At 40.3% G+C, this 27617-nt stretch overlaps 1 protein-coding gene across 2 annotated transcripts in view; it reads right to left on the bottom strand.

Moving 5' to 3' along the window:
- The window catches only part of FAM120A (family with sequence similarity 120 member A), a 120500-nt gene that overhangs the window by 89365 nt on the left and 3518 nt on the right, over window positions 1-27617 (bottom strand). For both annotated transcript variants that reach the window (XM_088838147.1, XM_088838148.1), the window contains exons 2-3: window positions 4949-5195; window positions 1953-2035 (exon numbers count right to left, since the gene is read on the bottom strand). In XM_088838147.1, the coding sequence (XP_088694273.1) occupies window positions 1953-2035; window positions 4949-5195 (330 nt within the window). The remainder of the gene's footprint in view (window positions 1-1952; window positions 2036-4948; window positions 5196-27617) is intronic.

The raw sequence follows: 27617 nt of genomic DNA, 5'->3' as shown, positions 1-27617 counted from the left end.
TGTCTGCAACTTACTTCCAAATAGTTGAGTTAAAAAACAAACACACAGATACAAATACACTTTACAGCAAACTGTTAACAACAGGTGAACCAAGGTGATGGATATATGAATAGATATTTTCTATTTCAACTTTTTATATATTTTTATTTCTATTAACAAACTATTAGGGAAAATATGTGATAATGATGCTTGTGACCTACCAGTGGATTGAGCTGGTTTTCCAATAATTCTTCAAACAGTTCCTCACTTCTATCTCACCTCTGACACATGAAATAAGGCGAGCTCACTTTAAACATATGATACAGTCTGGGGATCCTGGGAGCCTCTCACTCACCCCTGCTACTCAAAACAATACAAACCTTGTAAAAAACAAGCTTTCATTTTGTCTCAACTTATAAAAGCATACTGTCTAATAAGCTAATGAGCATAATACTTCTGAATCTACCTGATTTCAGACTGTACTTTTCCCATTCTGCAAGTCATTAATGGTATCACCAGGAGCTTGGAATCAAGTTTACAAATTGTAGTACTTTGTAAATGAAAACACACATGAAGAACATTCTGGCCAACAGCAAATAGAGAGCTGTTTTCCTTCAGGCGGGAAAAAAAAAAAAGGCAAAAGAAAACAAGTAATCTCAAACAAAAGGAGAAAAACTGACCTTCTGACAGAAGCCGAAAAGCCCCATACCAAGAACTGTTAGGATAAAAAGGAAAACATCAGGGCTCATCAATAAGAAATGGGAAAAAAAAAAGGGTTCTAGGCACTAAGGACAGGGGAGCATGGTGGGCTGTAGTCCATGGGGTCGCTAAGAGTCGGACACGACTGAGCGACTTCACTTCCACTTTTCACTTTCATGCACTGGAGACGGAAATGGCAACCCACTCCAGTGTTCTTGCCTGGAGAATCCCAGGGACGGGGGAGCCTGGTGAGCTGCCGTCTATGGGGTCGCACAGAGTCGGACACAACTGAAGCAACTTAGCAGCAGCAGCAGGCACCAAGGAACAAGATGAAAGAGGCAGGAGAGGACTGCCACCTGAACTTCCAAGGATCACAAAAGCTTGCTGTAAGCTAAACACTGAAAATCCTATTTGGAGGACAATTCTGACAATAGGAAAACATGCATTCAAAAACCACTCCATGCAACCTCCGCATTACCACAAGGAACTGAGGCCCAGGTCACCGGCCAGTCTAGGTTCAGAATTCCCAACTCCCTATCTAATAAGTGGCAGCTATGACCACAACACTGACAGCAGAGAACCCACACCAATTTACCCAGCAAAGGGAATTCGGAAAATCACAGGAAGCCACTCACAACTACAAGTTCCCTAGTGACTCAAACCATTCTACTACTATGCTCACATCAAACTGTTAACCCTCCCACTTCAGAAAATCAAAGTTAAGTGCATCTTCTTGGATGTTCATTACTTTCACAAACAGGAAGGGGAGAAAAATAAGAAAATAAATATCAACGAAACAGTACAAATAGACCATTTTTCTAATCAACTCAGGTCTCCTCGATCACTCAAAAAGCATTAAAACTATAGATTTTTACAATATTAGAAAACTGTAAGAAAATTATGAAATTTATCAAACTCTGCTAAGATATTGATCCATAAAGGAAGATGATATTATCTATTGAAAAAATAATATTTGTAAGAAAAGAAAATACATAAAAACTTTAGCTAAAAATTTATACCTATCTAGGTACATGACATGAAGAATTCAACTGAGGGAATTTTAAAAAGCATTTATATATATTTCCCTAAAATATAGGTGCTGGAAACAATATAAGGTAGGTTGTTTTTTTTAAGGCAGCACAGATTCTGAAGTTAGGAGGAAGCATGATATTGCTAATTTTGTGGTATATTTCCTTCTACAATAAAGAAACATTACTTAGACTATGAAAGTAAAAGGAAAAGCAACAAATGTTGGAAATAAAATGAATTTGTACCTTAAGTGAAGCTAGTGGATGTTCTGGACCAAGTAAACTCCAATGAAAGGAAGCCAGATCTTCATCAGGTAGAATGTGATTTCCTGGAATACAAACAGGGATACCACAAAAGCCATTACTGACACGGGGGAAACTTAATATCACTGCATGTTATAATCTGTAGATCATCTTTGTTAGTTTTAGAATTTGCAATATGACTCCTTATGACCACCTCATTTAATACACCACATAAAACTTCCACACAGACATTGAGAATATTTCTTCATCTTTTAACACAAAACATACAGCAGGCCAACTTCTTGAAGCTGCTTCAAGTACATTTCCATTAAAGGCTTAACAGCATTCAAACTGAATAAACTGCAAAAAACCTAAGTAACTCCCCAACACAGTATTAAGGTCAGTCTGATAATGCCAGATGCCAAATACCAATCTGATATAAGTTTTCATGTGTTTATGAGAGACTATGGCTCAAACTGCATTCTGTGAAGTAGGTTTGACAGCAGATACAGAATCTACACAGTTATAAAACCTAAGGTTAAGTGACAATGCTTGCAGTTTGTGACATGAATCAACACCCTCCTCTCAAATTTCTAGCACCACCCACAAAATAGATGTACAAAGCACAGACTACACTGCCACCCAAGAAGTGTCAGTCAACTCTCTGCAATATCACCAGGGCTATGTCACAAGGAAGAACTGTATTCAGCTGAGAAACTACATTTTGGGGGTGAACATTTTCCCTTCAATATAATGCTTGGATGCCTGATATACTAACATATTTGTTAGTTGCTTTGATACAACTTAAAAGCAATAATTTCCTAAATAATTCTGTGATTTGTATATTATGATTTAGTCACCTCCACACTAAGCAGATGCATTACTGAGCTGCTAACAGAAGGCAAAACAAGGTGAGTGCATCTCAGCATTGCTAATCATAATACTCTAAACACAGATACATGACACAGGTGCACCAAACTGTCATGATACCCACGAGGGCAAAGCGAGGCCCAAACTGTCCAATTACTGAGTTCTGTATTGCTTTCCTCTGCTCACAGATAGTGCAGAACTTTACTGTGAAGTATAAAGTATCTGAGATTTGTTTTTGAAGCTACTATCTGAAAAAATATTAAGCCAATTCCAACATCAAATATAGTCTGTTAAAACTTGGGCCAAATACTTAAATGAGTATTTCACTCAACTTTTCTAAAACAAAACATCTTATATTGCTATGCTTTCTATTACAAAAAGGAGAAATTATACTTTCTATTTTTAAAAAAGGAAAAACAGTATTTCTCATTTGAGGATACTAAATTTTTCACACAAAATCTAAACTAAAATGCTCTAAAAATGCTCACCCAATTAAGAGTTTATAATTTGCCTAACTTTTTTGAAGAAATGTCAAGCCTTAAATTAATTCATTACTAAATTATTCACAATGTTAATATTTTTCATTTCTTTTAATATTTCATAAACTATTAGTTGGTATTATCTCCCAAGAAATTTATTCAATGTTTCTTAAATAAGATAAACAAATACCCTTCCCAGGGTAGCTAAGGTATCCATATTCTAAAAGCATACAATATTCCCATTACTTTAAATTCAATTAACATGCCCAAGTCAATGGGTATAACATTTAAGTAAATATGAAACTTTTCATGTGTCCATCCACTTCATCACTTTTTAACATGTGAGGAAATATTCTTTTATATTTCAATATCTGAAAACATAAAAGTACTATATGCATTTAGAAATTAGGTTTTAATCCTCTGAATCCCAAGTCACAAGAGTTCACTAAGAAAATGGACAGAAAACAGCCAAGTACTAACTTAAAGACATGTATTTGAGACTGGATCCAAATAAAGACAACTTGTAAAATCAGAATATTTTTTTTATTAATTTGTAGTTACACAATTTGAAATGTTATCACCAAATAACATATGAAAAAGTATGGCTCCCTCACTATAATTTCTAGTTGTATATAAGTCTTTTGGAATGTTTATTGAAAAATCTGCTAATTAGAAATTCCTAAAAGACCCCACAATATAGTCCCCCTCATAGGCACAAGCAGATACTGTTGCTAAGCACTGCAGAATAGAAACTGAGAGAGTACAGTAAGACCTCACTTTTTCTTAAGACCACACATCTCTCAGAGGACCTGAGTACCCCAAACAGCTCTCAATCTCATCACTGAAGTTCTTGGGTTTTACTCAAGAAGGGTCTTGCTCAGAACACATTTACTTATACTGTGGACACAATTTTTACAAACTCTTAGCAAACTAGAGCCAGATACTCAAGTAGCTAAGAGACATGCACATTCCAAGCACAAGAAAGGGAAGCTGACAGAAAAGATAGAAATAACTACAAACTACAGACATAAAGTGATAAATAGATTACCTATTACCAAGTTATTTTAAAGAGAAAAATTTATATATAAAATCTTAGTTAAAACAAGATTTAATCCTTCCTAGATATTCAGAATAAAGAATTCCTCCAAGGGAGTTTTTAAAAATATTTATACATTGACTTAAGATGCAGCCTTCGGAAACAAAGATAGGATAGTTTATTTCTGTTATTTTCCTTTTGCAGTGAGAATCCTGAAAACGAGGGGAACACAGAACAGTGTAACTTCACAGCAAATTTTCTTCTGTAATTTGTGTGAAAGGTTTAAATGGTTTTCACAGTGAGAATGTAATAGCATTTGTGATTTTTAAATGTTATTTCCCCCAAACTTTAAGACCATTTTTTTCCCCAAAATTAGTTTATTGGCCTAGACGAAATAATACACAAACAAACACTTAAGAACGAAAGAAGCACATTATCAGCAAAAAACAACAATGAGTAAAGAATGTTACTGAAGAGCCCATTCACTGGTTTTTTAAAATTTAAGACACAATCCAAAATATTCTAGCACTGAAATTAAAAAAGAAAAATATCAGTATGTTCCTGATACACAGAACTTTTTCACAAAATGAGAGAGCTTTAACACTGCCACTTACCTAACAGAGCGGCAAAGATAGGGAAGCGGTTTGGGTTCAGGTCCAGCTGCTTGGCAACCTCATGCATCAGGTATTGGCTCGTGGTGAGACTCTTCCCATTCCGGCTCAGCTTTAGGGCGTGGGCACTGAAGTAGTAGGGGATGTTGCACAGTGCATAATCAGAGTCGTATGCAACCAAGCCATGGAAGCCGTTTTCTCTGCAGAAACCGATCACTTCTTGATGATGGTCCTCAATGCTCTGTGCAACCTGTGCAAGTAAGAAGAGCACTTCATCAGAGGCCAGTACCACTGCAGCATGTGCTCAATATGCAGACATATTTGTACAGAATCTGCAACTGCCAGATATGGAAGATATGCGAGAGAGCCAAATAGTCAAAACTGCCATAATAAAGTAGGAGGCACATTGCTCAAATAAGAATTTCAGTAAGAAGTATCTCCGGTCAGTGACTTATGTCCCAACCATACCGCAGATTAATTTTCAATTCTTATCAAATTCACACCAGGGTCCCCTGTGACAGTATTGTGAAGGTAGGGGGTGGGGGGGCGGGGAGAAGGGGAAGACAGAGGAGGAAAATGAAGTGAGAAGGAAGGAGACAAACGGAGAAGTCAGACACTCTCGGTGAAACCAACATCATTTCTGCAAAGAAGATCATAGCTGTAAACAGGTGAAATAATCAGAAGGATTTTCTAAACAAAACTAAAAGCCAAGTATTATCCATCACCTATCTGTCTACTAGTTAATATAGATCCTGAAGCACTGAGCGTATGGGAAAATAAGAATGAACATGTGTTCAGTTCAGTCATGTCTGACTCTTTGCGACCCCACTGACTGCAGCACGCCAGGCTTCCCTGTCCATCATCAGCTCCCGGAGCTTGCTCAAACTCATGTCCATTGAATCAGTGATGCCATCCAACCATCTCATTCTCTGTCAACCCCTTCTCCTCCTGCCTTCAATCTTTCCCAGCATCAGGGTCTTTTCCAATGAGTCAGTTCTTCCTATCAGGTGGCCAAAGTACTGGAGCTTCAGCTTCAGCATCAGTCCTCCCAATGAATATTCAGGACTGATTTCCTTTAGGACTGACTTGTTTGATCTCCTTGCAGTCCAAGGGACTCTCAAGAGTTTCCTCCAACACTACAGTTCAAAAGCATCAATTCTTCGGTGCTCAGCTTTCTTTATAGTCCAATCCTCACATTTCTTTGCCAACAAAGGTCCGTCTAGTCAAAGCTATGGTTTTTCCAGTAGTCATGTACGGATGCAAGAATACAGAAAACTATAATTTAAAAAATTCTAAAATTAGGCCAGCTGCATCTAGAAATGATAATCTTCAAGTCCATGCTCTCTACCTCAAATTACTTTATTATGCAGAATTTTATATTTACAGCAATGTCTTAAGGCTTTAAAAATCACCAGTGATTCCTGTTTTCCAGACATCTTTAACATTAAGTCTGTACAATCTCCTAAGAGGTTTTTGAAATGAAAAGAGACTGTAAGTAGCATTCCGTTGCTCCACTCCCCTCACAGGAGATCTAGAAAAGGCAGCATGGCTACTTGCTTCATAGAATCAGATATCCTGTAACATTGTTACATAGTTGCTAAGTCATGTCCAGACTCTTTTTGAACCCATGGACTATAGCCTCCCAGGCTCCTCTGTCCATGGGATTTCCCAGGCAGGAATACTGGAGTGGGTAGCCATTTCCTTCTCCAGGGAATCTTCCCCACCCAGTAATCGAACCTGTGTCTCCTCCTTTGGCAGGCAGATTCTTTACCACTGAACCACCAGATGGGGCAGAATTAAAGGTATGAGTTGAGTCAGTGTTTAATGTATGTTTTGCCAGAGAGTTTAATTAACCTATTCTTCTGGGAAACTGAGGCTAAAAGCAGTTCAGAACCTAGCTCTGCCCAGCTCCAGGACAAGAGCGGTCCAGAGACATCCTCTCTAAGCACCCTTTGTCTACATGCCTCACAGCATATTACCTCATTACCCCCACAATAACCCTGCAAGGGGAAAGGAGCCAGGCCTGTGTGGTCACTCAGACGGGTGTTCAACAAGCAGGGGAAGAGCAAGTGTACTGGCTCAGACGTGAGGGTGTCATCTGCAGCCCCATCTTAGTGACCCAGGGGTAAGCAGCAGGTGATGGAGTCACAGCAGGCGGGACAGGTCTATGGTAGGTTCTCAAGGAAGGCTACTGGCAATGGAAAACAACAGGCAATACATTTCCAGAGCTGTAAAGCACTCATACTCTTTGACCCTGGAGTAATCTTACTCCAGGAAATACAGCCTAAGAAACCAACCTATCAGATAAAAACCTGCTGGGAGCATAAGAAGGATGAAGGCAGACTTCTATGGAAAAAATAATATTAAGGAGCTAGTCAAATACAGAAACTACACAATGTTGTGAAGAAACCTGAGAAAAGCTTGGAACAAAATATTAAACAAAACCATTTCAGAACACAATACTCGGTACATACAACCACAAAGGAATAAGCAAAAACCGACACGATTGTTCAGGGTGAGGCAACTATGCTTTTTTAAAGAAAAAAACTTTTTTTCAAAGAAAAAGGCTACCTCTATGCCACTGCCCTGGGGCCAAATATTCCTCCCTTCATATCCATCTCTAACCAGACAAGGCATACAACTTGCTCATCTGTGTATCAAGGGTCTAGGTTGGTGGCTGGCATACAGTAAAAACTACTTAAGAAATGAAAAACTCTGGGGGTCCCAGTTCAGAGGCCCCCAGTCTTTAAATTACCTATAAAGGTTAATAGGATAAACTCTAATCAGTAGAAACCAAAATCCATCAGAGCCTTATAGAGTGGTTTCATCTATCTGGAGAGAGTGGGATGTAGCGCTTTTCACAGTCATTTCCTTCCACAGACCCTTTCCCAAACACAATTCCCTGTTCATTCACAACACTTGATTTCAGACTGGCATTAAAAAGTGAGGTAAATGAACTATTAATAATTCACTACAGACTAATTTGCAAATGATTATATCTTTTTTCTTTTTTACTTTTTATTTTGTATTGAGCTATCGCCAATTAACAATGTTGGGACAGTTTCAGGTGAACAGCTAAGGGACTCAGTCATATATATACATGTATCCATTCTCCCCCAAACTCCTCTCCCATCCAGGCTGCCAGATAACATCAATCAGAGTTCCATGTGCTATACAGTAGGACCTGGTTGGTTATCCATTTTAAATACAGCAGTGTATACAGGTCCATCCAAACTCCTTAAGTATCTTTTACCCCATCCTCCTCCTTTCCCCAGCAACCATAAATTTGTTCTCTAAGTCTGTGAATCTTTTTCTGTTTAACAAGTTCATTTGATTAAGTATCTTAATCCTCTCCCAAAGCACATCTAACATGAAAAAATAGTTGTCTGCTAGAATTAATCTCCTAAAACAAAAGATAAAGGAGCCTGCTCAGTCGTGTCCAACTCTTTGCAACGCCATAGACTGTAGCCCGTCAGGTTCCTCTATCCATACAATTCTCTAGCCATTACCTTCTCAAGGGGATCTTCCCAACCGAGGGATCAAACCCAGATCTCCTGCATTGCAGGAGAATTCTTTACCATCTGAGCCACCAGGGAAGGCCAATTAATCTCCTAAAACAAAAGATAAAGGAATCCCACCCTTAAGTAAACACAGACTTCAAATCTAAAGCAAGGAATATAACTGAATCACTTTGCCGTACACCAGAAACTAACACAACATTGTAAATCAAGTCAAAGTCGCTCAGTCTTGTCCGACTCTTTGCCACCCCATGGATCATAAAGTCTATGGAATTCTCCAGGCCAGAATACTGGAGTGGGTAGCCTATCCTTTATCCAGCAGATCATCCCAACTCAGGAATCGAACCAGGATCTCCTGCATTGCAGGCAGATTCTTTACCAACTGAGCTATCAGGGAAGCCAATCAACTGTACTTCAATAAATAATAACAATAATAAAGCAAGATCAAGCAATCTGTGCCCTTTGCTCATCTTTCATCCTGTTCATCTTTCCTATTTCAAGTACTGTGAGTGATGGGGAGGAAAACCAAAAAGTCCAGGTTCCAGTTCTGGCTTGATGCCCAACCTAGCTGGTGAGGAAGGTAAAATTCATGAATCTTCAAGGTTCTTTCACCTTCTAAAATTCTAGTATTCTTCCCTACTAGTTAACATCTATTATGCCTTTATCTGAGGAAAGGCTACATGGCATTAAGAGCCACAGGGTAATAGAAATGCAAACTTCCCTAGTGGCTCAGTGGTAAATAATCTGCCTGCCAATGCAGAAGACACAGGTTCGATCCCCAGGTCAGGAAGATCCCCTGGAGTAGGAAATAGCAACCCACTCCAGTATTCTAGACAGGATAATCCCATGAACAGAGGAGCCTGGCAGGCTATAGTCCATGGGGTTGCAAAGGGTTGGACATGACTGAGTATAGAACATTAAACATTAAATCCTTTTCAGTAAAGGAACAATGGAAGTATGGTCTAACAGTTACTCAATTAGGGAAATAAAAACCTCAGAGAACACCTAAATGAAAGAGTCTGGTTGATGAATACAACATGACTCTGCATTTGTACAAGCACACATCACTGTACACCTCATACAGAGAATAAACTTTAATATGCACAATGTAAAAAGAATTAGCCAGCAGCCAGGAACGCTAGGCCAGATGCAAACTGACAAATGTACTGAACTGTACTATAAACTGTCTGTCACAGGGGTGCCGGTGAACAACTCTGCAACCATTTTCACATGTGTAAGGTTGGATAAATGGACAGGAGATGATCTGGGTGTCTCCCTGTCAGAGAATGGGGTTACAAATGTGCAAAGGGAGGAGGCTAGCATGCTCCTGTGGTGTTGGGCCAGCCGTGGAGAGATCCACAGATGACAACACAGACAGTCTCAGAGGTAAGCATGTGCACGTGGGTGGGTCTGTAAACACACACATAGATCTCCTATCTGTCAGCAGAGAGCCAGGCAGCAGCAGCACTCCAGGAGAAAGAACATCTACACTCCAATTGGGTTTCTAAATGCCATTCTCCACTAAAAGGGACCAGAGCCTTTGGGAAAAAAGTGGGTAACGCCAGGGCAGAGAAGTCCAAGATGAGCCTGGAACATCTACCATGTGGTGCTAGGAAGAAAGGTGTGTGTGTGTGTGTGTGTTAGTCGCTCAGTCGTGTCCGACTCTTTGCAACCCCTCAGACTGTAGCCCACCAGACTTCTCTGTCCATCTCCAGGGAAGAATACTGGAGTGGACTGCCATTCCCTTCTCCAGAGGAACTTCCCAACCCAGGAATCGAACCCTGGTCTCCTGCATGGCAGGCAGATTCTTTACCGTTTGAGCTACAGGGAAGTCTGTTCACGAAACAAAGGAGAGGGTATGTCAGCAGCACACAGAAGCCCACCTAAAAGATGCCCAATGACCAAAGCTGAAACAATCTGTGCTACAAAATAAATATCGTAGTGCTGGGTGTAACCAAAGTGCACAATGAGCACATGAGTCGATACTGATACAAATACATGGAAAAAAGGGGGGGGGAGAAACAAATCTCCCCCGCAGAAGAATTCAAATAGTAATGTAAAACCCCTTCCCAACAGGTGCCGTTTAACCCCCACCCCTCCCTCTGAATGTATGCTGCACTTTATGAGAGCCTCCAAAGAACCAAACCAGCAAAAAGGACAACAGACATGAGATGCCCCATAAACACCACGGTACAGAAGGAGGGCACTGCATCCCTGGAGCATTCCCCCCAAATCACAAGAAAACATCAGACAGCTCAAACTGGAGGCCAGCCTACAAAATGCCTGATCAATTCTCCAAAAGTATTTAGGTCACACAGAGACTAGCAGAAGCCAGAGATCACTAAGGGAGACAAGATGCCTAAAGGCAACAGGGAAACCAAACTGGATACAGGCGGAAAATGGAAGATATCTGAATGAAATACATAATGCAGTTAATGGTACATTTGTTGTTGTTCAGTCACTAAGTCATGTCTGACTCTCTGTAACCTCATGAACTGTAGCACGCCAGGTTTCCCTGTCCTTCACTATTTCCCAGCGTTTGCTCAAATTCATGTCCATTGAGTCGCTGATGCCATCCAACCATCTCCTCCTCTGTTGCCCTCTTCTCCTGCCCTCAATCTTTCCCAGCATCAGGGTCTTTTCCAATGAGTTGGCTCTTCACATCGGGTGGCCAAAGTATCAGAGCTTCTGCATCAGGCCTTCCAATGAATATTTAAGATTGATTTCCTTTAGGATTGACTGGTTTGATCTCCTTGCAGTCCAAGGGGCTCTCAAGTTTCTTCTCCAGCACCACAATAAGAAAGCATCAATTCTTCAGTGCTCAGCCTTCTTCATGGTCCAACTCTCACATCCATACATGACTACTGGAAAAACCATAGCTTTGACTATACAGACCTTTGTCAGCAAAGTAATGTCTCTGATCTTTAATACACTGTCTAGGTCTGTCATAGCTTTTCTTCCAAGGAACAAGCATCTTTTAACTTCATGGCTGCAGTCACCATCCACAGTGATTCTGGAGCCCAAGAAAATAAAATCTGCCACTGTTTCTACTTTTACCCCATCTATTGGCCAAGAAGTGATGGACTGGATGCCATGATCTTGGTTTTTTAAAGTTGAGTTTTAAGCCAGCTTTCTCACTCACCAAGAGGCTCTTTAGTTCCTTTTTGCTTTCTGCCATTAGAGTGGTATCATCTGCATATCTGAGGTACCAATGCTAATTTTTTTAGTTTTAATACTTCTACTATTAAACTATTAACTAGTTTTTTTAGTTTTAATACTTCTACTATTAAACTATTAACTAGGATGTTACCATGTATGGAAGCTGAGTGAAGGATATTTAGGAGCTCTCTGTACCATTTTTGCAACTCTTCTATAAACCAAAATTATTCCCAAGTAAGTTTATTTTAAAAAGGAAAAAAAATTTAAAAAGTCTGCAAGACACTGGGAGACTGTTTTAAACTATTTCATCAGGTGAACAAAGCACTGAAAGGCATGAAAGGCAAAGTCTCCAAGAGTCTATCATATGAAAACATAACTCTCCCCAGACAGTCAACTGAAGGAAGTAGGAAAGCCCAACACAGATGGCATAAACCTATGAATGGATGGATAAAATCCAACAACCAAGAATACCTGTAAGAGGTCCAGTGAACAATTCTCCAAGACTCACATCAAAGAGCCTGGTAAAGAAACCGAGACAGAGAATTGGATGGGATGAAAAGAAGACTCAATGCAAGGTTTGGGCGGAGATAGGAAAACGCCTGGGTTGTATCAAAACAAAGCTTGAGAGGCAGTTCATTTAATTAAAAATAAAAATTAAATTCTAGAGATTAAGCTTCTGAGAATCAGGGTCTAACAGGTTTCAGTTGTTCTTTCTCCTTTGAGTGAGTCTTTCTTCTGGTCGGAACATCTTCCACTCCTGTTTCCCATCTTATCTACTCTATCCCTTCCCCTGTCTTCTGTTTCTCCAGTTCCCTAGCCTTCCAGCTCCTGACTCAGACCGGGCACGTGATGCTTAACGAACATGGTGTGTCTAGTGCTTAATTCTTATTTTAGAAATGAGTAAAAACTATCAAATACAATGTTGGGAAGATTACTTCAATTTGAACTCCCAAAGAGTGTAAAAGCAAGCTAAAAAATTAAGCCCTGAGACCTACCTACTTATAGGGGATAAGGAAGGGGTTAAGGCCTCCTGTGAGAGTGAGCCAGACTTGGAATTATGCATAGCCTTCTTACAGAAAACCCCAGGCTAGGAACCAAAGACCACCCCACCACCTTAAAAGTCACTAGGCCTTGACTGATTTTTGCCATGGCTGCCATCACCATTGCATCAAAATGCGACTCCAGATCAAGGGTGTGAAACACTGGAGCGCCTGTGTACACAGCACAGACCATTCAATGTTGACTCTTGATACGTGTTTTGGTATCACAACCAGGCTGGGAACCACCAAACATCTCACCTCACCTCTCCACCCAGAAACACAGTGTCACCAAGAAACAGTGTACACAATCCATGTTGAAGATCTTCAGTAGTTGGCAAAGCACACTATTTTTGGTCCCAATGAAGTACTTTATATTTAGCTAGGGGTAACCTCAGATATGCAGATGACACTACCCTTATGGCAGAAAGTGAAGAGGAACTCAAAAGCCTCTTGATGAAAGAGGAGAGTGAAAAGGTTGGCTTGAAGCTCAACATTCAGAAAACAAAGATCATGGCATCTGGTCCCATCATTTCATGGGAAATAGATGGAAAAACAGTGGAAACAGTGTCAGACTTTTATTTTTTTGGGCTCCAAAATCACTGCAGATGCTGATTGCAGCCATGAAATTAAAAGACGCTTGCTCCTTGGAAGGAAAGTTATGACCAACCTTGATAGTATATTAAAAAGCAGAGACATTACTTTGCCAACCAAGGTCCGTCTAGTCAAGGCTATGGTTTTTCCCGTGGTCATGTATGGATGTGAGAGTTGGACTGTGAAGAAGGCTGATCGCCGAAGAATCAATGCTTTTGAACTGTGGTGTTGGAGAAGACTCTTGAGAGTCCCTTATACTGCAAGGGGATCCAACCAGTCCATTCTAAAGGAGATCAATCCTGGATGTTCATTGGAGGGACTGATGCTAAAGCTGAAACTGCAATACTTTGGCCACCTCATGCGAAGAGTTGACTCACTGGAAAAGACTCTGATGCTGGGAAAGGTTGGGGGCGGGAGGAGAAGGGGACGACGGAGAATGAGATGGCTGGATGGCATCACCGACTCTGTGGACATGAGTTTGAGTGAACTCCAGGAGTTGGTGATGGACAGGGAGGCCTGGCGTGCTGTGATTCATGGGGTTGCAGAGAGTCAGACACGACTGAGCGACTGAACTGAACTGAACTGAACTTTATGCTACTTACATTTTTGCCACAGAATCTTAGGTAAGTCGTTTTATCTTAATAGTTTTAATTTTCATTATTAAAAAGGCAGATATATCAAAAATTCACTATTTTTTACAAAGAATAATGACTAAAGAATTCTCAAGCTACTTTGCAAATGTATTTATTTACTAATGCTGAACGCAGCTATGGGGAAAGTCCAATAAGAATGAAAAAGTAACACTGTTACTTACTCCTAATCTCCAGTGAAGAAGCACTTGTACAGTGAGGTTTTGTATCTGTGGCACCAGGTAGGTAAACTCCTCTACCTACGTTCTGTACTTCCATTTCTTCATCTGTAAAAATAATAGTGCTCCCCTACCTTAGAGGGTAGCCGTGATGATTAAATGAGTTTCTGCATGTAAACAGCTCAGAATCATTCATAAAAAATAAGCACTCAACAAATGTCAGCTATTATTTACTTTTAGTAAGCTCTGTGAGAAAGGATCTGCTTGTTCATGCTTTTCATGCAGGACCTAAAACACTATGAGTTCTTAGACAGATTTTCTGACACAAAGGAAAAAATACCCTATGTGGTTGTTCTTTAGAATAATTTTCAGAAGCTCAGGGAATAACGTGCCACATCCTCCAACCAACCGCCAAATTTAAAAGATGCAACTTAACCTGAACAGAAGAAGATATAAGTTGAGCTAAATTCTGAGGGGAAAAAAAAAAAAAAAAGAAAATCAGGCTCTGACTGTTATCCAAAGAATTCTAGACGCTAGGATTAGATGGGTAAGACTTATTCAGGCTATTTACTACCTACTCAAGTACAGCTGTTTCAAGCAGACCCAGTTTCCCCCTCAGTCAGTCTCTCCCATAGGAAGTTTCCATAAGCCTCTTATCCTTATCCATCAGAGATCAGACAGAATAAAAACCACACAGAAAACTAACCAAACTGATCACATGGACTACAGCCTTGTCTAATTCAATGAAACTATGAGCCATGCTGCATAGGGCCACCCAAGACGGACGGGTCATGGTGGAGAGTTCTGACCAAACGTGGTCCACTGGAGAAGGGAACGGAAAACCACTTCAGTATTCTTGCCTTGAGAACACCATGAACAGCATGAAAAAGCAAAAAGATAGGACCCTGAAAAATGAACTCCCCAGGTCAGTAGGCACCCAATACGCTCCTGGAGAAGAGTGGAGAGTTAACTCCAGAAAGAATGAAGAAATGGAGCCAAAGTAAAAACAACACCCAGTTGTAGATTTGACTTAGGAACCTGGAATGTTAGGTCCACGCATCAACGTAAGTTAGAAGTGGTCAAGCAGGAGACGGCAAGAGTGAATATCAACATTTTAGGAATCAGTGAACTAAAGTGGATGGGAATGGGTGAATTTACTTCACATGACCATTATATCTACAGCTGTAGACAAGAATCCCTTAGAAGGAAAGGAGTAGCCCTCATAGTCAACAGAAGAGTCCAAAATGCAGCACTCAAAATGGTTGCAATCTTAAAAATGACAGAATGATCTCAGTTCGTTTCCAAGGCAAACCATTCAACATCACAGAAATCCAAGTCTATGCCCCAAACACTAATGTTGAAGAAGATGAAGTTGAACAATTCTATGAAGACTTACAAGACCTTCTAGAACTAACACCCAGAAAAGATGTCCTTTTTATTATACAGGACTGGAATGTAAAAGTAGGAAGTCAAGAGATACCTGGAATAACAGGCAAATTTGGCCTTGGAGTACAGAATGAAGCAGGGCAAAGGCTATCAGAGTTTTACCAAGGGAATGCACTGATCAGAGCAAACATCCCCTTCCAACAACACAAGAGAAGACTCTAAACATGGACAACACCAGATGGTCAATACCGAAATCAGATTGATTATATTCTTTGCAGCCAAAGATGGAGAGGCTCTATACAGTCAGCAAAAACAAGACCGGGAGCTGACTGTGACTCAGATCATGAACTCCTTATTGCCAAATTCAGACTTAAAGAAAGAAGGGAAAACCACTAGACCATTCAGGTTTGACCTAAATCAAATCCTTTATGACTATATAGCAGAAGTGACAAATAGACTCAAGGGATTAGATCTGATAGACAGAGTGCCTGAAGAACTATGGATGAAGGTTTGTGAAACCATTCACAAGGCAGGGATCAAGACCATCCCCAAGAAAAAGAAATGTAAAAGGCAAAATGGTTGTCTGAGGAGGCCTTACATATAGCTGAGAAAAAAGAGAAGTTAAAGGCAAAGGAGAAAAGGAAAGATACACCCATTTGAATGCAGAGTTCCAAAGAATAGCAAAGAGAGATAAGAAAGGCTTCCTCAGTGATGGATGCAAAGAAATAGAGGAAAACAACAGAACTGAAAGACTAGAGGTCTCTTCAAGAAAATTAGATACCAAGGGAATATTTCATGCAAAGTAGGGCACAAATAAAGGACAGAAATGGTATGGACCTAACAGAAGCAGAAGAGATTAAGAAGAGGGGGCAAGAATACACAGAAGATCTATACAAAAAAAGATATTCATGACCCAGATAACCACGATGGTGTTTCACCTAAAGCCAGACATCCTGGAACGCAAAGTAAAGTGGGCCTTAGGAAACATCACTACCAACAAAGCTGGTGGAGGTGATGGAATTCCAGTTGAGCTACTTCAAATCCTAAAAGATGATGCTGTGAAAGTGCCGCATTCAATATGCCAGCAAATTTGGGAAACTCAGCAGTGGCCACAGGACTGGAGAAGGTCAGTTTTCATTCCAATCCCAAAGAAAAGCAATGCCAAAGAATATTCAAACTACTGCATAATTGCACTTATCTCACATGCTAGCAAAATAATGCTCAATATTCTCCAATACAGGCTTCAACAGTACGTGAACTGAGAACTTCCAGATGTTCAAGCTGGAATTAGAAAAGGCAAAGGAACCAGAGGTCAAACTGCCAACATCCACTGGAACATAGAAAAAGCAAGAGAGTTCCAGAAAAACATCTACTTCTGCTTTGACTATGCCAAAGCCTTTAACTGTGTGGATCACAACAAACTGGAAAATTCTGCAAGAGATGGGAATACCAGACCACCTGACCTGCCTCCTGAGAAATCTGTATGCAGGTCAAGAAGCAACAGTTAGAACTGGACATGGAACAACAGACTGGTTCCAAATCGGGAAAGGAGTACATCAAGGCTGCATATTGTCACCCTCCTTATTTAACTTACATGCAGAGTACATCATGCAAAATGCCAGACTGGATGAAGCACAGTCTGGAATCAAGAATGCTGGGAGAAATATCAATAACCTCAGATATGCAGATGACACCACCCTTATGGCAGAAAGTGAAGAAGAACTCAAGAGCCTCTTGATGAAAGTGAAAGAGCAGAGTGAAAAAGTTGGCTTAAAACTCAGCAATCAGAAAACTAAGATCATGGCATCTGGTCCCACCACTTCATAGCAAATAGATGGGGAAATAATGGAAACAGTGAGAGATTTTTCTTGGGCTCCAAAATCACTGCAGATGGTGACTGCAGCCACGAAATTAAATGACACTTGCTCCTTGGAAGAAAAGCTATGACCAACCTAGACAGCATATTAAAAAGCAGAGACATTACTCTGCCAATAAAGGTTCATCTAGTCAAGGCTATGGTTTTTCCAGTAGTCATGTATGGATGTGAGAGTTGGACTATAAAGAAAGTTGAGTGCCGAAGAATTGATGCTTTTGAACTGTGGTGTTGGAGAAGACTGCTGAGAGTCCCTTGGACTGCAAGGAGATCCAACCAGTCCATCCTAAAGGAAATCAGTCCTGAATATTCATTGGAAGGACTGATGCTGAAGCTCCAGTACTTTGGCCACCTGATGTGAAGAACTGACTCATTGGAAAAGACCCTGATGCTGGGAAAGACTGAAGGCAGGAGGAGAAGGGGTCAATAGAGGATGATATGATTGGATGGCATCACCAACTCGATGGACATGAGTTGAGTAAACCTGGGAGTTGGTGATGGACAGGGAAGCCTGGCACACTGCAGTCCATGTGGTCACAAAGAGTCAGACATGACTGAGTGACTGAGCTGAACAAGTGGAGCTGAAAAGTGAGAAGATGAAAGTCAATGCCAGTTTGGTGGAAGATTTTACTGTTGTTTAAAGAGCAATTTCAGTGTCATGACATACATTAGCAATGTCTCTAAAAGTAAATCTCTCCTCCTCAGGAAGTCTGAAATTGTGGCTGAACAAAGTTTTTTACCTTATACAGCTCTTGGTTATTCTGTAAGAATTGTTCATAGTGGTCTTAAAAGCAAGGAAAAGCAATTTGTTTTAAAATAAGGGAGTGGCACATGAAAAGATTCTCAACTTCATTACTCATAGGGAAATGTATATCAAAACCACAATGAGATACCATTTTGCACAAATTAAGATGGTTACTATAAAAAAATAACAGAAGCAAGTATTGGCAAGTATTTGGAAAAACCTAAATCCTCACACACTGCTGGTGGAAATGTGAAATGATGCAGTTGCTAAGGAAAATGGTTTAAGAGATCTCAAAATATAAAATCATCATATGAACCAGCAATTCCATTTGTGGGCATATACTCAAAAGAATTAAAGGCAAGGATTCAAACAGATATTTGCACCCCCATTTTCACAGCAATATTATTCATGATAGCCGAGAGGTAGAAGCAACTCAAGTGTGCACTGACAGATGAACAGATAAGCAAAATGGGGTCTATCCACACAACAAATTATTACTCAGCCTCAAAAAGGAAGGAAATTCTGACAAATGCTACAGTACAATGAACCTCAAGGACATTATGCTCGGTGAAATAAATGCAGTTAAAAAAAAATTACTTCTGTTTGATCCCACTCATATGAGGTAGTCAGATTCGTGGAGACAAGAAAGTAAGATGGTGGCTGCCAGAGGCGGGGAGTTCAATGAGCACAGTCTCACTTGGGAAAGATAAGAAAGTTCTGAAGATTGATGGTAGTGACGATTGCACGACAGTGTGAAAGTGGTTTTGCATCCACTGATATGGAGGGCTGACTATATTCACTGTACTATGTCATTTTAGATCAGGGATTTGAGCATCTTTGGATTTTGGTATCTGAGGGGGATCCTGGAATCAGTCATCTGCATATACCCAAGGGAAGTTTGTACTTAATTCCATTTAAAAATAGTTAAAATGGTAAAATTTTTGTTATGTATATAGGTTATCACAATTTAAAAAATAAAAATATACAATGATAAAAAGAGAGTGGCATCCCATCTCCCTGTCTTCTCAGGAAACCTACGCACTTGGTGCCAAGACATAACTTCCTACTTGTCAAAAGAGAAGTTTTATCTTTCCTTTGAGTAATCACAATATGTATGTAATGTATTGTATCTGCCAGCTTACATAAAAGGGTGAGATTTCTTCTTTGCAATCTCTTTAGCATGTTGTCTGTGATGCAACTGCAATCTGTTTCAATGCTTATTCAATAATAAAACTGTTTTCTTTCTCTGTTTAAAAAAAAATTAGAGCAAATGTCATAAAAGAAATGCAAGTTAAACTTAATACATTTTTAAAATAAAAAAATAAAATGGTAAAAGGAGTGTAGAAATACCAACATCATTTGTATTCAGTGTTTATTCAGCCTACTATATTAATCTAATGATTCAGATAACTCCTAGCAATACTATTCTTTTTAAAAATCCAGTTTCAGAACATCTAAATTCAAGTTTTGGAATTTAGAAAAATTAATCTCAGATTGATGCAGTCTATTTCAAGGGGATGACACCTGAGAACTCTTTTATTTAAAAATTTCATGGCTCACGTAAGTACACAGGCATGGTTCTCAAGAGTGAAAGTGAAAGTGGTAAGTCGCTCGGTCATGTCCAACTCTTTGCAACCCCATGAGTCCGCCAGGCTCCTCTGTCGTTGGAATTCTTCAGGCAAGCATACTGGAGTGGGGAGTTGTTTCCTTCTCCAGGGGAATCCTCCCAACTCAGGGATCGAACCCAGGTCTCCTAAACTGCAGGCAGATTCTTTACTGTCTGAGCCACGAGGGAAGCCTCCACATAAGTACAGGAGATTGAAAACCCATGGAGCCTATGCTTATCCAAGCAGTCAAGTGAGGCCCTCCTTGTCTGGACTGGCTGGCACTTCTGCTCATGAAGATGAACAGTACACTCCAGAGCCATGAAACCTCAACCCTCCAGTAATATCCCTTTCAGTATATCTGCCAACAATACTTAGCCTAATATCAACAAGGTAGCTTCGATTTTTCCAAAGAAATAAATTTACTCCAGAGACAAGTGGGAGGCAAGTAACCAGGGTACAAAAGAAACATGCTTCTAGATCACAGATCCTTAATTTCACAGATTCACCATCACCTTTGCAGATAAATCAGCATGCCAGAATTCAACTCTACACTAGTTCTAAGATGCCTAGAAACAAGGTTTGATAGAAGTCACATATAAGAAGGGAGAAATGATGGCTAACTTCAGCCAATACCCTAAGCAGTCACCCCTTTTATTCTTCAACACAACTCCTAAATTAAGCAGCATAAAGGATTTACTCAAAGATAAAGCCTCTGCGCCAGGTAACCAAGTGGAGGCTCCTTATCTACGGAAATGACAAGACTCTGGGTTTGAACACAAACTTTTTGCCATCACTGTCTCGCAAAGGGGACTGAGTAATGGTGGTCATCCATCAAAGGACTTACTTTCTAGAGCAAATACTGCTGTCAGGCAGACTCTTTGAGAAAACATAAACGTAAGTAAAAAACAAACGATGTCAGCTATATAGAGACATTTGCAGGATTTTAGAGTATTTCTATCTGAACTCTGATTGATTTACATTTAATTGTTCTATTTATAAAATTCTTTCTATAAATCCACTGGAAAATAAATCTAACCTTTCAAATCCTAAAGTATCACTTTCTTAGGGTGAGGGTTGAGAAAATGGGTAAAGGAAATCAAAAGGTACAAACTTCCAGTCATAGTTGACCCTGGACAACCGGGAGGGAGGTGTTTAAGGGCACCAATTCTCCATACAGTCAGAAACCTGTGTGTAACTTTATAGTTAGTCCTCCATCCATGGTACTGCATCCACTGACTCAACCAACCACAGACTTGGTTGTAGGACTGTAATATTCACTATTGAGAAAAAAAATCCACATGTAAGTGGAGAAGCACTGTTCAAACTTGTGCTCTTCAAGGGTCATCTCTATTTGGAGGAGGGCATGACAACACACTCCAGCATTCTTGCCTGGAGAATCCCCATGAACAGAGAAGCCTGGCGTGCTACATACAGTCCACGGGGTTGCAAAGAGTCGGGCACCACTGAGAGACTAAGCACAGTATACTTGAAAGTTGCTGAGAAGGCTTAAAAACACTCATCATAAGAAAAAAAAAAAGTATAACTATGTATGGTGATGAATGTTAACTAGACTTACTGTGGTGACCATTTCAAAATATATAAATATAATGCACCATTATGATGTGCACCTGAAACTGACATAATGCTGTATGCCCACTACATCTCAGTTTTTTTAAAAAAGTAACTCCTCTTCAAATTACGATGCATTTATTCCTGTGGTCAGTTTCTTACTAAGACTGGGATGTGCAGTATGTTTTAATGAATTGCCGTCCACTGTACGAATTTTCATTGTATAAAACAAAATGAAGAGCACTGTGGGTCTAGAACTATATTAAAGAGAAAGTATGTATATTTATGTATCTTATTTAGAAAACTAAGTTGCCATTCTTTTTAATTGCTTCTCATCCTGTTTCAAACATTAATATGGCTTTACTAATAAGGCCCAAAGCCTAGAATTCTCTGACTTGTTATCACCAGGATTTCCTAGCACTGGCACTGCTGATATTTGGAAATGGGCAATTCTTTACTGTGGGGCTGAACTGTGCATTGTAGAACATTTATCAGCATCCCTAGCCTGAAGCTGAAATGCCTTCAGTTGTGACAATCAAAACTGTCTCTTCAGTTCAGTTCAGTCGCTTAGTCGTGTCCGACTCTTGAACCACAGCACGCCAGGCCTCCCTGTCCATCACCAACTCCCGGAGTTCACTCAAACTCATGTCCATCGAGTCGGTGATGCCATCCAGCCATCTCATTCTCTGTCGTCCCCTTCTCCTCCCGCCCCCAACCTTTCCCAGCATCAGACTCTTTTCCAGTGAGTCAACTCGTCGCATGAGGTGGCCAAAGTATTGGAGTTTCAGCTTTAGCATCAGTCCTTCCAATGAACACCCAGGATTGATCTCCTTTAGAATGGACTGGTTGGATTTCCTTGCAGTCCAAGGGACTAGACACTGTCAAAACCACCAGTCCCCAGCCCCAGTTGAGAACCACTCACTACTCTTCACTGACTAAACAGACTGTCCTATGGCATCAAAGAAAGTTCCAAACATTGACTGGGGAAAAGGAGCCCCAGCTTCCATTAAACACCTTAAAGGATTCCATTCTTTTCTGTTATATTCACTCCTCCACACCTGGCCTATAATAGGCACTCAATATTTGCTAAAGGGAGAGTGAATCATCATTGGGAACAAGCCAGAAAAGAGAGTATAAGAAATTTAAGGTGAGAAAATAAATCTTACTTAATGGTCACTGATCCAGGTTTTAAAAGAAAATAATTACATATGTCTGCCTATATAAATAGAACAAGGCAAATATATGATTAACAAGCTGAATGCCTATATTAAACATACAGGAGGAGTAAAATTAGTCCCCAGTCTCAAGTAGATTATAGTTAGTGGGAGAGATACATACACAGGTAGCTGTAATAAAGCTTTTGAGATGGGCCTTGTGGTAGAAGTAAAATTCTAACAAGCAAAAGTGGGGTAGACAAGAGGGAGCAACATCAGCAGTTAGGAAACAATGAACAGTCTGGTTGGGAGCATTTTAAAAGTATAAGAGAAGAATTGTGAATATGACAGAAGGTTGAATGGACTCAGATTGCAGGAGGGTCTAAAAGCCTAAATAGTAAGTCTGGATTAAGGGTTCCGTTCTAGTCGTTGCCAGGAGAGTGACTCACCTGACGACCCTGCAGGCTGCTCTGACACTGTGTACAAGAGGAGTTCCACTGTCGACACCAGGCGTGGGGGCCCAGTCAGATCCAGAGGCAATCCAGACTACCACCCACAGTAAAGACACAATTTAATATAATGATATTTACACTTAGTATATGTCTTGCATTCTACATTTTATTCTGTTTATTAACACCCAATAATTCGGTTTTACAACCCACAAGCACGTCTGCAAGGCACTTAGGCCTTTTCGGTAAACTCGGTGAGTTCACATGTTGGGGATACTAGAAATGAGGAAGAGAAGTGTGAGAGGCTGCTGGGCTAGAACTGACGTGTCATACTGCAGGGAGTGCAGGATGGAATGATAAAAATGCCAAAGATGATTCTAGGGTGGTTAAGTGTAACTTTGAAGTGGGTGACCATGAGGTTCAAACCAGTTAGGGCTAAAAGTGAAGCCAGAACAGACTGGGAGAAGAGAAGAGTGTGGAAAGTGAAAAATAAGGAAGGATACATCAGATGGAGCGGTCAGGTTCGGGGCGGGGGGGGGGGAGGGGACATGCAGTTTGAAGTCCTATCATTCTTCCTGATAATCATGGGGAACAAACCCTAGGGTAGCTAAAGTGGAATTACAACAGTCACTAGAGGTGAGTAATCTGAGGCCAGATGAGAGATGAAAATAGTTTGTGTGCTGAATGGGATATTGTAGAAATATTCTCTAAGTATATAAATCTAGCTAACCTAGCTGCTCAAGTCTTTAAGAACAGTAAAAGGGTGCACTGGAATCTGTCAAAAGCTGAAAGAGTATGTGCATAGTTTTGTTTTTAGTCGCTAAGTCATTCCCAACTCTTTTGAGACCCCCATGGACTGTAACCCGCCAGGCTCCTCTGTCCATGGCATTTCCCAGGCAAGAATACTGGGGTGGGTTGCCATGTCCTTCTCCAGAGGATCTTCCCAACCCAGGGACTGAACCCACAATGCTTTGCCACTGCGCCACCAGGGAAGCCCTCTCTGTTATACACTCTTCTCAATATTATCTCTTTTGAGGTTGATACTATGCACATACAGACTTCCCTGGTGGCTCAGTGGTAAAGAATCCTCCTGCAATACAGGAGATGTGGGTTCAGTCCCTGGGTTGGGAAGATCCCCTGGAGAAGGAAATGGCAACTCACTCCAGTATTCTTGGGAATTTGAAATTACATGGACAAAGGAGCCTGGTGGGCTACAGTTCGTCAGGTTGCAAAAGAGTTGGACACAAGTTAGAAACTAAACAACAATAAAACAGAAAAGTTCCAGAGAATTATGGCATTTATGCAAAGTTATATTTCAGTAACTCCAGGAAATGGAAGCGCTTTGATAAACAAAAAGGGTTCAACAAGGCAGAAAAGAAGAGGCAGTGGGCTTTGATAAGTCTAACTTTAATTGTAAAAAAGGCCAGAAGTGGGGAGATTTAGAAATGGGTGGTAATTGTTGATAAATATCAGTGCTTAAGTCACAAATTGGTGTCTTAAGAGCTGAATCCAGCCTGGAGTCCATTTTGCTTGGCTCAAAGATGTTTTTTAAATGGGATAATTTCAAATAAAAATCTGGATTTCTGACTTCTTTGAAAAATCTCAAGGTCTGGCAAAGTTGCCTCTATAGTCTCATAAGGCTTTTAAAATGTGCACACTCTTGGATCCACCAGGTATGTGTGTCATACCATTTGTAGGAGATGGATAAATTACAGAACACTATGGCATTAAAAAGAATTAGAACTGTAAGTATAGACACGAAAAGATTTTTTATATACTTATAAAGAAAGCAAACTGCTGAATAATGTAGTGATCACATTAATGTTAAAACTAAAACTACTATGATAATATGTGATATATAAAATATACATAAGGAGCTGCTGTGGAAAACAGTATGGTGATTCCTTGAGAAATTAAACATAGAAATACCAAATGATCCAGCAATTCCACTCCTGGGTACATATCCCGAAGAACTGAAAACAGGGACTCCCAAAAGATTTTTGCACCACCATGTTCACAGGAGCACTATTCATTAGCGCTATTTATTTGGCTATTTCACAACAGCCAAAAGGGGAAGTAACCCAAGAATCCATAAAGTAAATGTGGTTCATCCATACAACAGAGTATTATTCAGACAGAAAAAAGGAAGGAAATTCTGACATAGTGTTATAATATGGATGAACCTTGAAGACATTAGGCTAAATGAAATAAACCAGTCACCAAACTGGCACACTTGAAGAAAACAGATATTTTTTAAATGAGTATTTTAAATGGATGGCTGGTTTGACTTATAATGTGGTCAATTTAGAATTTTAAGTATTCCTGATCAATTAGTGATCTTTAAGAATAAAAATATATTGCTAGTTTTCAGTGTCTCCTGGATAGAAACGGTGCTATCGAGCAAAAGCATTTTCGCTATCAGATCTGACCTGAGAGTGAACTGCAGGTAGGCACACCCCTATAGCATTCTTACACAATGAAACTGAACTTTGACTTCGGCACACTACTTCCCTCTTAAAGAGGTTACTGGTTACCTTTCCCAAGACACTGCTCAATCAGCAATCCCATTTCTTGCCATATAATATTAGCAACAAAACACAGGGCTAAATGAGACGGCACCATGAGAGAGAACCTAGCATGGAACTGGCACCCTACAGGGTAGTCCCTCTACCCCCATCAAGTACACAAAGAAAGATCATCACCACAAGATCTCAGGCCACAGTCTAATCTCACATTCTTCCAGTGACTTGAAACATCAGCTTTGCTTTATGTGAGATCTCAGTGAATACACAAGGGCTTCATTATAAACCTGCACACCAACACCACCACAAGTCTTGAGGCAGAAACATTTAGGAAAGTTCCAGCAATTTAATGCCACCAAGATTTTTAAGTAAACATCAGTCCTCACTAAAGTTTCAAAGGTTGTGATGACTCAAGGCACACAGGAGGAAATGCTACTAGTAATGAACAGAAGCCAAATTCAGGCCAGGCAGTTTAATGACCTGAACAAAATTAGCTGATGTGTGGGCCAACTTCTAATGGTTAAAGAAATACAATTATTACTCTAGTGAATATATACTCTTCTAAGCCAAAAAAGATTTCTCAAAGCAAAGCTGACAGGAAATTAAGCCTTTCTGCCAGTTTACAGAACCCTGGAGAAGGCCAATACAATGGTAGATTTTTATAAGAAAAATGCTTCATATGCCCAACATTATATATGGTGAGATGCTTGTGTAAATTGCTTTGCCAATTTTTACTTAACCCTTTTTTATTTAAAAAAATATACAACAAAATTAACTTTTATTTACTTTTGATGTATAGTTCTACAATTTTAAAACATGCTACCACCACAACCATCAGGCTACAGAACAGTTCCATCACCTCAAAAAGCTCCCTCCTGTTGTCCCTTTATATTCACACCTTCGTGTAACCTGTCATCTGGTCCCCATCTACAGCCTTATCTGCAAGAGAATGTCATATAAATAGAATCACACCTTTTGAACCTGGCTTTGGGTGTTCCTTGTGGCTCAGCTGGTAAAGAATCTGCCTGCAATGCAGGAGACCTGGGTTCGATCCCTGGATTGGGAAGATCCCCTGGATAAGGGAAAGGCTACCCACTCCAGTATTCTGGCCAGAATTCCATGGACTGTATAGTTTATGGGGTCGCAAAGAGTCGGACAAGACTGAGCAACTTTCACTTTCATTTTCCTTGTGTGTATCAGTAGTTTCTCCCTTTTAATTGCTAAGTAGTATTGCATGGTACTCTAAAGCCTCTTGATGAAAGTGAAAGAGGAGAGTGAAAAGGCTGGCTTGAAGCTCAACATTCAGAAAACAAAGATCATGGCATCTGGTCCCATCACTTCATGGGAAATAGATGGAAAAACAGTGGAAACAGTGTCAGACTTTATTTTTTTGGGCTCCAAAATCACTGCAGACGCTGACTGCAGCCATAAAATTAAAAGACGCTTGCTCCTTGGAAGGAAAGTTATGACCAACCTTGATAGTATATTAAAAAGCAGAGACATTACTTTGCCAACCAAGGTCCGTCTAGTCAAGGCAATGGTTTTTCCCGTGGTCATGTATGGATGTGAGAGTTGGACTGTGAAGAAAGCTGATCGCCGAAGAATTGATGCTTTTGAACTGTGGTGTTGGAGAAGACTCTTGAGAGTCCCTTATACTGCAAGGAGATCCAACCAGTCCATTCTAAAGGAGATCAATCCTGGGTGTTCATTGGAAGGACTGATGCTAAAGCTGAAACTGCAATACTTTGGCCACCTCATGCGACGAGTTGACTCACTGGAAAAGACTCTGATGCTGGGAAAGGTTGGGGGCGGGAGGAGAAGGGGACGACGGAGAATGAGATGGCTGGATGGCATCACCGACTCTGTGGACATGAGTTTGAGTGAACTCCGGGAGTTGGTGATGGACAGGGAGGCCTGGCGTGCTGTGATTCATGGGGTGGCAGAGAGTCGGACACGACTGAGCGACTGAACTGAACTGATTGCCTGGTACCATAGCTTAACTATTTACCTCTTAAAGGATATTTTGGTTGCTTCCAGTTTGAGCTATTATGAACAAAACTACTATGAACAATCAAGTATAGTTTTTTCTGTAAATAGTTTCATTAGGAAAATACCCAGGAGTACAACTGCTGGATCATATGGTAAACCCATCAATAAGAAACTAAGGGAGCTATTTTTCAGGGTGGCATACAATCCTGCATTCCCACCAGCCATGTGGGACAATTCCAGTTGCTCAGCATTCTTGTCAGTA

The sequence above is a fragment of the Moschus berezovskii genome, chromosome 7, assembly GCF_049115385.1.
Source record: "Moschus berezovskii isolate FMDL1 chromosome 7, NW_MosBer_1.0, whole genome shotgun sequence".
Classification (NCBI taxonomy): Eukaryota; Metazoa; Chordata; class Mammalia; order Artiodactyla; family Moschidae; genus Moschus; species Moschus berezovskii.
Note: the sequence above shows the minus strand (reverse complement) of the source record. Positions and strands in the feature narration are given on the sequence as shown.